General features: G+C 39.7%; 1 protein-coding gene across 1 annotated transcript; it reads right to left on the reverse strand.

Annotated features, from left to right (window-relative positions):
- Positions 1-488: 488 nt before the first annotated feature.
- Positions 489-6403, reverse strand: cnot11 (CCR4-NOT transcription complex, subunit 11). Its single transcript, XM_083921753.1, has 7 exons — positions 5840-6403; positions 4040-4204; positions 3202-3354; positions 2900-3102; positions 2004-2206; positions 1824-1920; positions 489-850 (listed from the first exon to the last, which is right to left on the reverse strand). Exons 1-7 carry the CDS (start codon positions 6156-6158, stop codon positions 653-655), a joined length of 1338 nt encoding a protein of 445 aa, XP_083777879.1. The 5' UTR covers positions 6159-6403; the 3' UTR covers positions 489-652.
- Positions 6404-10045: the final 3642 nt, after the last annotated feature.

Genomic DNA, 10045 nt, shown 5'->3' on the forward strand with positions numbered 1-10045 from the left:
GTTTTTCACGTTTTTGTTGTGTTTTGCGTCTGTTTTTAGTTGTTTTTTTGAGACTTTGCCTACCCCCCTAATTATGGCCACGCGCTTTCCATTGGTACCAAGATGGAGTCTCTACGACGTTCCTATCAAAAGTTATGGCCGGTTTAAAACTAGGGCTAAGGTCTGAGATTAGGGTTAGGGTTAGGGTTGGGGTTAGGGTTCAGCGTTAAAGGTTCAGGGTTTTTTTTCGACGAATTATAATTTTTTCCTACTTTTTGGGATTTTTTAAAAACTTTTTTGACAAAATCGGATTTTTAAAAACTTATTTTTCGACAAACTATGACTTGTTTTTAACCTTTTTTAATGAAAAGTCTAAATTCAGAACTGAGGTGAAACAAAAACAACGGAAGCACAAAAAAAACAGGAGTCAATGAAACAAAATCGTTTAATCAGAGAAAAAAGATCCAAAGGAAAAAAACAATAAAAAAAAGAAACGAACCAAAAACCTTTTTCACGAACTTCTGGAAAAGCGAGCGACAGGAAACCGGGTCCAAGGCCGAAGTGGAGCAAACGTCACGACATATTTACAGGATCGACTCTGACCCGGGCCGCGGCGGCCGGCTCGCCACCTCGGCCCTCTCCCAGCGTCTCTGCAGCGTCTCTGTGAGGAGCACTATTTGGCGGGTTTGGCCTCGGCCGGGTTCTCGCCGGTGTCCAGCGTCTTGAGGAGGCGGAAGAGGCCGGCGGCCTCGCGGATGCGGCTGAACTCGATGCAGAACGCCTGAACCTCGATGAACAGGTCCTGCACGTTGATGATCTTGTTCCTGATCAGCGACTGGAGGAAGACGCACACCAGACGGACCAGGCGGTTCTGGAAGACACAAACGTTCGTGTCAGCGGGGCTCGAACCGCCGTCACTTTGAGCTTTTTCTGCAACAACGCTGTCAAAGTTACGTGAATGAACTCTTTTATTAAAGAGTTTGGACGTTTTTACTTTATATTTAAATATTCAGATGGAAACTGAAATGAATTCTAACGTATTTTTATTATTATTATTTTTAATTATTATAATTATTATTATTTGTATTATTGTTATTTTCATTATTACTATTTTAATTATTATAATAAGACTTTATTATTATTATGTGTGGGAGGAATCTGGGAACTAATGCAAACGTATGAACACCTGAAATTAAATTAAATTAAATTAAATCTGAATTTCACACGAAACCAAAACATGTGGATGGAAAAAATAAAGGAAATATATTAAAAACATTTTCTTTAAGACTTCAAAAACATTATTTAATAAAAGTTCAGATCCCTCTGATGGAGAAACTGATATAAACCTATTTCTTTTGTGTCCTCTCGCTTTATTCTACTTTATTTAAATCTTTTTGTTCATTTTTGTCTCTTTTCTTTCACGTTGACCTTTGAAACCGATGATTTTGAATGAAACTTAAATAAAAAGTAAGTTAAAAAACACATTTAAACATTAAAAAACATATTTAAACTGTATTTCCTTAAATAGCGTCATCATTCCCTTTCAAAATAAAAGCCTCTCTACATTTTAGTTGCCAGAAACTTCTAAACGGGGCTTTTATTGTGAAACATTAGCAGGAAGTCTGCGTATTAAAGGTGAATATAGTTTAATATCTGCGTAGGAGAAGGAAACATCCTGAATAATAAATAAATAAACTCCGCAGCATGAAACATAAAGAACTGAACACTGAATAAAGAGCGTTATTATTATAATAATAATAATTATTATTGTTATTAATATGAGGATGATGATGATTATGACGATGATGGTGATGATGATGATGAGGATGAGTAAAGTGTGGCACCTGCATGTACTTGTCTTTGATCTGCTCGCAGGTGGAGATGCAGTTGGAGATGTAGAGGTGGATGAACTCCGGAGGTAAATCCACGGCCGTCGTCAACCTGAGGAGCACAAACAGCGTTTAGAGACAAACCCCCGCCTCAGGCAGCGTCCGCCGGGGAGCGTGAGCGGCCGGCGCCCTCACCGGTTCACCACCTCCATGGAGTGCAGCGACATGTCCATGTTGACCAGCACGGAGAAGTACTCGGTGATCTGGCTGCTCTGCATCAGCTTCAGCAGCATCTCGATGGCCACCAGAGGGTTGTTCTCCACCAGGTCCGGCAGCTTCGCCGGAGACAGACCGATGTGGTACACGAGCTTCGGGTCCTTCTCCAACTCCGCCAGCAGCTGGACACACACACACACACACACACACACACAGGGAGACACACACACACACACGCACACACACACACACGGACATGCGCACGGACACACACACGGACACGCACACACACAGGTACACACACAGGTACACACACACACACACACTTTATATTAATGTGTCTGAATATTTGAAATATTATTTTTCTTTAAAACATTCTTGCCAATAAAGAAGAAGAAGAAGATGAAAAGTGAAGAAGAAGAAGAAGGAGAAGAAGAAGGAGAAGAGTGAAGAAGAAGAAGGAGAAGAAGAAGAAGGAGAAGGAAAAGAAGAAGGAGAAGAAGAAGAAGAAGAAGAGTGAAGAAGAAGAAGAAGAAGAGTGAAGAAGAAGAAGAGTGAAGAAGAAGAAGATGAAAAGTGAAGAAGAAGATGGAGGAGAAGAAGAAGAAGAAGAAGAAGAAGAAGAAGAAGAGTGAAGAAGAAGAAGAAGGAGAAGAAGAAGAAGAAGAAGAAGAAGAAGAGTGAAGAAGAAGAAGAAGGAGAAGAAGAAGAAGAAGAAGAAGAAGAAGAAGAAGAAGAAGGAGAAGGAAAAGAAGAAGGAGAAGAAGAAGAAGAAGAAGGAGAAGAAGAAGAAGAAGAAGAAGAAGAAGAAGAAGAGTGAAGAAGAAGAAGGAGAAGAAGAAGAGGAACGTGGGCGGGCGCTCGCAGACACGCACCTGTGACTGCTGCTGGGCCGACAGCGGGCTCTTGAAGGCTTTGGACATGATGCGTTTGATCTCCACGCCGGTGCTGTTCTTCACACACATGGAGCGATCCCACTGGACGCTGTGGTCCGGCTCTGTGGGGTTCAGCCACGCCAGCTCGTCCTCGCACACGTGGAGGGGCGGCGGCGGCCGGATGAACTCGGGGCGGAAGTGACCTGAGGACGGAGACGGGAGGACGGATGAAAACAGCCGGTTTAATACGTAAAACATGTTTACGTGTAAACGTTTGTTGTTTTAAAACAGGACACACTCACTCTCCAGGGGGGGGCGGGGCCCCGTCACCAGAGACTCGATGATCTGATTGGCCACGGAGCTGTCGAACCCCGAGTTGGACGAGTCCGGGTCGGGGTCGTTCAGGATGCTCGGGAAGCTGGCTTTACTCTGCGTGGGCAGCTCCGACTGACGCTCTGCTCCACAACAACAACAACAACAACAACAACAACAAACAGCAAATGAGTTCATGAATAAATAAAAACATAAAGAAGGTTCAGGATTTTCACTTCAGCCTCGTTTCCACTAAACAGCTCAGTTTGTTTCACAACAGAACTTTTACTTTTATGTTTTCAACAGAACTGCTCCATTCCTCACACACCGACCCGACAAATGACTAAAAATAGATTTAAAACCACCACAAAAAGATGCAAAATGACTAAAAATAGATTTAAAACCACCACAAAAAGATGCAAAATGACTAAAAATAGATGCAAAACCACCACAAAAAGATGCAAAATGACTAAAAATAGATGCAAAACCAGCACAAAAAGATACAAAATGACTAAAAATAGATGCAAAACCAGCACAAAAAGATGCAAAATGACTAAAAATAGATGCAAAACCAGCACAAAATGATGCAAAATGACTAAAAATAGATGCAAAACCACCACAAAAAGATTCTGTTCAGTGACGTCTTTGTGTTTTTACATGATGACAAATGTTGTTTTAGTGAATCTGAGGCTCGACGCTGAACTGTTTTCTGTTTGTTTGCACGTTTCAAAGCCTGTAAACACTGAACTCCCAGAGTTCAGGAACCCTGGGAGCGCCGAGCGTCTTCTGTCCTTAAACGTTCGGAGTGCTGTGTTCGCGTGCACCGACCTGCCAACGCCAGCTGCAGCCCGCTGATGTCGATGGCCTGGGGCATGTTGCCGACGTCCATGCAGGAAACCTGTCGGGGCGTCTTCTTGAAGAGATCTCTGGGCGGCGCCAACATCAGCTGGGACAGGAAGAACTTCTCTGGCTGAGTGATGGGAGGCAGGAAGCCTGGAGACAGAGGCGGACACAGAAGTGATGACGAGAACACGCGCTGCAGCCGGAGGTCAGGACACACACACACACACACACACACACACACACACACACACACACACACACACACACACACACACACACACACACACACACACACACACACACACACACACACACACACACACACACACACACACACACACACACACACACACACACACACACACACACACACACACACACACACACACACACACACACACACACACCTACAGATCAGTTTATGTTTAGATTATTTTCACTGCCTCGCTGTCACGCTGCTGCTGCTTTAGTTTTCTCTGCTCTCTTCACCGGACTCCATGTTCTTTGTGTTTTATATTTATTAATATCCTTAAGCAAAAGTTTGGGGGTCTTTCTTTAGTGAATGAAGTTGCTGTTTAATGTGAAATGAGCCCTCATTTAAACACCAGTGCATTGTGTGAGAGACGGGGATGGGAATTAAATGAATTGGATGAAAATAAAAACATGTCTTAATGTTGGATTAGTTAAAATACCACAAAAAGATGGTAAATGACTAAAAATAGGTGTAAAACCACCAGAAAAGGATGTAAAATGGGTAAAAACAGAAGACAACCACAAGAAAAAGATGCACAAAGACTAAAAACAGAAGAGAACACCAGGAAAAGATGTAAAATGATTAAAACTAGGTGGAAAATGAGTGAAAACAGAAAGAAAATGATTAAAAACAGAAAGAAAATGATTAAAAACAGAAAGAAAATGAGTAAAAACAGATGAAAAAAATAGTATAAAAGATGCAAAATGAGTAAACACAGATGGAAAATGAGTGAAAAAAGATGCAAAATTAGTAAAAACAGAAAGAAAATGATTAAAAACAGAAAGAAAATGAGTAAAAACTGAAAGAAAATGAGTAAAAACAGAAGAAAATGAGTAAAAACAGAAAGAAAATGAGTAAAAACAGAAGAAAATGAGTAAAAACTGAAAGAAAATGAGTAAAAACTGAAAGAAAATGAGTGAAAACCGAAAGAAAAAGAGTAAAAACAGAAAGAAAATGAATAAAAACAGAAGAGAAACACCAGGAGAAGATGCAAAATGACTAAAAATAGATGTAAAAACACCAGAAAAAAGGTGCAAAATGAGTGAAAACAAAATAAAATGAGTAAAAACAGAAAGAAAATGAGTAAAAACTGAAATAAAATGAGTAAAAGCAGAAAGAAAATGAGTGAAAAAAGAAGAAAATGAGTGAAAACAGAAGAAAATGAGTAAAAACAGAAGAAAATGAGGGAAAACAGAAAGAAAATGAGTAAAAACAGAAGAAAATGAGTAAAAACAGAAGAAAATGAGTAGAAACTGAAAGAAAATGAGTAAAAACAGAAGAAAATGAGTAAAAACTGAAATAAAATGAGTGAAAACAGAAGAAAAACACCAGGAAAAGATGCAAAATGACTAAAATTAGATGTAAAAACACCAGAAAAAAGGTGCAAAATGAGTGAAAACAGAAGAAAAAGAGTGAAAACAGAAATAAAGAGTAAACACAGAAAGCTCGGACCAGGTCCATGAACATAACGTGTTTATTCCCCCGCTGACCCGGACACCTCCCCGCCGGTGCGGCCGCGGCCCCGGACCCACCTGAGAGCACCTTCTCCGGCTCCTCTCCGGCCGGTGACGGGTTCAGCAGGTGGGCGAACACGGCGGCGAACGGGTTCGCGGCCAGCGGCTCGGTGCGGTACATCTCCCAGAGCAGGTAGAGCGCGGTGAGCCGCTGCGGGGAGCTGGGCAGCAGGTCCGGCTGCTGCAGGAGCATCACCAGCACCGAGCCCACCCTGAAGTGCTCCGCCTTCCCGAAGTAGTGGTGGAAGTGCGTGGAGAGGCTCTCGAAGGTGTTGGTGCAGGCCTCCTCGGAGATGATGCCCAGCAGGTTGGACAGCTCCTTCGGGGCCAGAGTCATGGTTGCCCCGGCCCGGCACACCTTAGCAACGACTTAGCTTAGCAACCTTAGCAGCGCGAGCTAACCGGCGAAGTCATGGCAACAACGGGAGTGCGTGCGACATAAACGCGCTGTGACCGGCTCGGTAACCTAGCAACATAACAGTCGTAACACACGGACGGTCACCGGCGAACTAAATACAGTTAATTAACGGTTTAATGAGAGTTCGGTCGGGACCGTTGGACTCCGCTCTGCTGCTTTAGCCGTTTAAATTCTGACTCGAGCCCTTCAGGTGCGGTGCATTGTGGGTAGCGTAGTTTCGCGCTCCCGGGGTTTCACTTCCGCCTTCACGTAAACAAACTTTACGATCTTTTATGAAAGTTAAACTCGTTTAATTAATTTATATTTTTTATTTATTCATGTTTGGACCCGAAACTCTGAAAGCTTCACTGTTAAAAAGATCAAACTCAGCAGAAATCAACGCGAAACTCGGTTTAGCGAATTCACTCATTTACCCAGAAGCCCTTGCGATGTACTTCCGGTGTTTTGCGCTGTCAAAGTAAAATGACCAAAACTTTATGCAAAACCTGAAAAATATGCAAAATAACAGTATTTAAAATGTTATTTATTATATTTTTTAATGACTGCTTTACTTTATAATGTATATGCATTATAAATTAAACTATTTATATTCATTATTAATTCAAATTACTTTTACTTTATAATGTTTATACATAATATAATAAATATAAATAATTTATTTGATAAATTAAAATGACTTTTATAATGTATATACATTATAAATCAAATTATTTATATTTATTATAATTATATTAATTAAAATTATGACTATTTTATAATGTATATACATTATAAATCAAATTATTTATATTTATTATAATTATATTAATTAAAATTATGACTATTTTATAATGTATATACATTATAAATCAAATTATTTATATTTATTATATTAATTAAAACGACTACTTTTATTTTATAATGTATAAACATATAAAATAATTTATATTATTTTAAATGATTTATTTTACATTATTTAAAATGACTTACTTTTATTTTATAATGTATAAACATTCAAAAATCAAAGTAATTTTAAATGTTTTTCATAAGCATATTTATTTAACATTAAATCAAACGGCATTCTTCCCTTTTAATACTTCAACTCCATTTATTATAAAGCTTCAGTCACTTTGCAGATTCAGATTATTAAAATATAAATAAACTAATAAAATATGATGTTTTATTGTATATTTATCTCCACAGCAGTAATTAAAACAAGCTTCACGTTCACAAGTCAATGAATGTTCAAATGACAAACACATTAATTCCTTAATAATTGTTTTATTATTGATAATTATAATACAAAAATATAATAAACTACTTCTTACTTGTTGTGCACTGTGGAATAAATCATTTTACTTTAATAAAAGTTAAGTAATTTTTCTAGCTTTAAAAAAACACTTTAAATATTTTACAGCTTTCTTGTTTGTGAAATAAAGGTTTTGAGTTTATTAAAATAAATGAATGAGGTTATTTACCAGTAATTATTAAACTACACAAGAGCATTAATTTTGACTTATTATAAAAAAGAAAACCCATTTCTAAACACACCTGTTATGGATTATGAATCTCGTAATATATATATTTGTATAAAACATCAGCAGAGGTAAATAAAACAGTCACAGATTAAAGTTAATCCTCATAATTAAAGATAAAATATGAAACTTTCAGCACAGAAACGACTTTTATGTTATAAAGTAAATGTGTTTTTACTTTATTACAAATGTTTTCAACAATGTTGGAACCAGATCGATGCGTCGTCTCCTCTTTAAACTCTTTATTATATTTATATTTATATTTGAATCGTGCTTCTGATGAAATAAGAGACACTAACACAGACGAGCTGTTCAAACATTTACTCAGTAATTTCCCTTTTTCTGCTTTCGTACAAAAAGAGCGTGTTTGTTGTTTCAGTCGAGGTCGAAGCTTCGTTCTCTCCTCGACTCCGTCTCAAAAGATCTGATTCTTAAAGTCGTTCTTTCAGGTGAAACCGTGACATTCAAACAAGTGAAAGACACGTTTCCCCGCTTCGTTACGACCTTTAAAAAGCAGAACCAGAGGAGGTGAAAGCTCTGATGTTCGTGTTCGACCTTGAAGCTTCTGTGCACTTGGAACCAGAGCAGGAACGAACGAACACGTCTGCAGGTTCCTGAGAGAAGCAGCTGCGACATTTCACACGCTTCAACGTTTTAAAGGGAAACTGCAGGAAACAGAAACCAGAGACACCCACAGGACACCAGAGTCCCAGAATCCTTTGCAGCGGCGGTGAACACGATGGTGCGACCGATCTTTAGTCTGATTGTCAGGAGTGAAATAAAAATCTCGTTATTCAGGATCAGAAAAGACACGAAACTGCGTCAGAAACGATCAGATGGTGATAAAGATGAACTGTGTTGATGCTGAGAGCTGCACGTGTGTTTTTACTTTGTTTCTGCCGTTTGATCGAGTCCACACGAGCACGTTTTAGCTTTAAATCAACTTTTTATGTGTTTTAAAGTTGTTTCCAGAGCCGCCATCTTGTGTCACGTTCACAGTTTAAACAGTGGCTCCACTCGCCCTTCTTCACGTTCACACCGACATCTTAAGTGTCGTTCCAATCGTGTGAAACACTGAAGGTGACTTGGTGAGATCGACCCTCGGAGCGCTGAGGGATCAGTGAACAACGATGGTGGATATCACCCACAATGCACTGCAGTGAAGGACGTAGAACTCTGCGGTTGCTCTCCACTAAAGAAGAAGAATCTGCATAAATAAAGAAACTTTCTATCATCATTAAAAAACCTTCACTGTCTGAGATGCTTTTAATATCTTTTTATAAATCTGAGCTCTTTCATGTGTGGGAAATCTTATTATTGCTTCATATTTGACTGAAAAATGTAAATATTTAGTCTAATATTTAAGTTTATTCATCTTTACTTGACTTGTGCTGTTTCTTAACAGGCTGTAAGAATCTTTTATATGTTTTAAATCACCTTTTATGCATTTTAAGTATATATTGTTATTGTTAATATGTTGTTTGCAGTGTGGTGGTCAGCACTGTCGCCTCACAGCGAGAGGGTTCCTGGTTTGAATCCTGTCTGGGGCCCTTCTGTGTGGAGTGTGCATGTTGTCCCCGTGTGTGCGTGGGTTTTCTCCGGGTTCTCCGGTTTCCTCCCACAGTCCAAAGACGTGCAGGTGTTCGGTTTATTGATGACTCTAAATCACCCGTAGGTGTGAATGGTTGTCTGTCTCTGTTCGTCTCTATGTGTCCTGTGATAGACTGGCGTCCTGTCCAGGGTGGACCCCGCCTCACGCCCGATGTCAGCTGGGATCGGCTCCAGCCCCCCACGACCCCGACAGGGACAAGAGGCTGAAGATGAATGATTCTCTGTTTTTCTCTCAGTAAACTGCGCTGGAACAAACATTTATGTATTTTAAATGAATGTGTTTTAATGTTTTTAAGACATTTGATTTACCTTGTTGTTGAATTGTGCTGTTCAAATAAACTTGGTTTAGTCCTCAGAACCACGTGGTTAGGTTTAGGAAAAGAGCGGTTTGGGTTCAATTAAAGACCTCAGATTGATCGATCAACTCTTGATACTATTTAAAACCCCGCGACCGCACAGGAAGGAGACAAAGTTCACAAAAACACCCGTGTACGTGTGCAGCGGCGTGCTCTGGTTTCTGTGCCTCTGAAATATAAAACTGTACGACAAAGAAACACTGATTCAGGTCCAAAGTCACTTCGGTCCACGAGGGAAGGTTCGGTTCATACCTCACACACACACACACACACACTGTACACACACACACACTGTACACACACACGCACACACTGTACACACGCA

This window comes from Echiichthys vipera, assembly GCF_963691815.1.
Source record: "Echiichthys vipera genome assembly, chromosome: 10".
Classification (NCBI taxonomy): Eukaryota; Metazoa; Chordata; class Actinopteri; order Perciformes; family Trachinidae; genus Echiichthys; species Echiichthys vipera.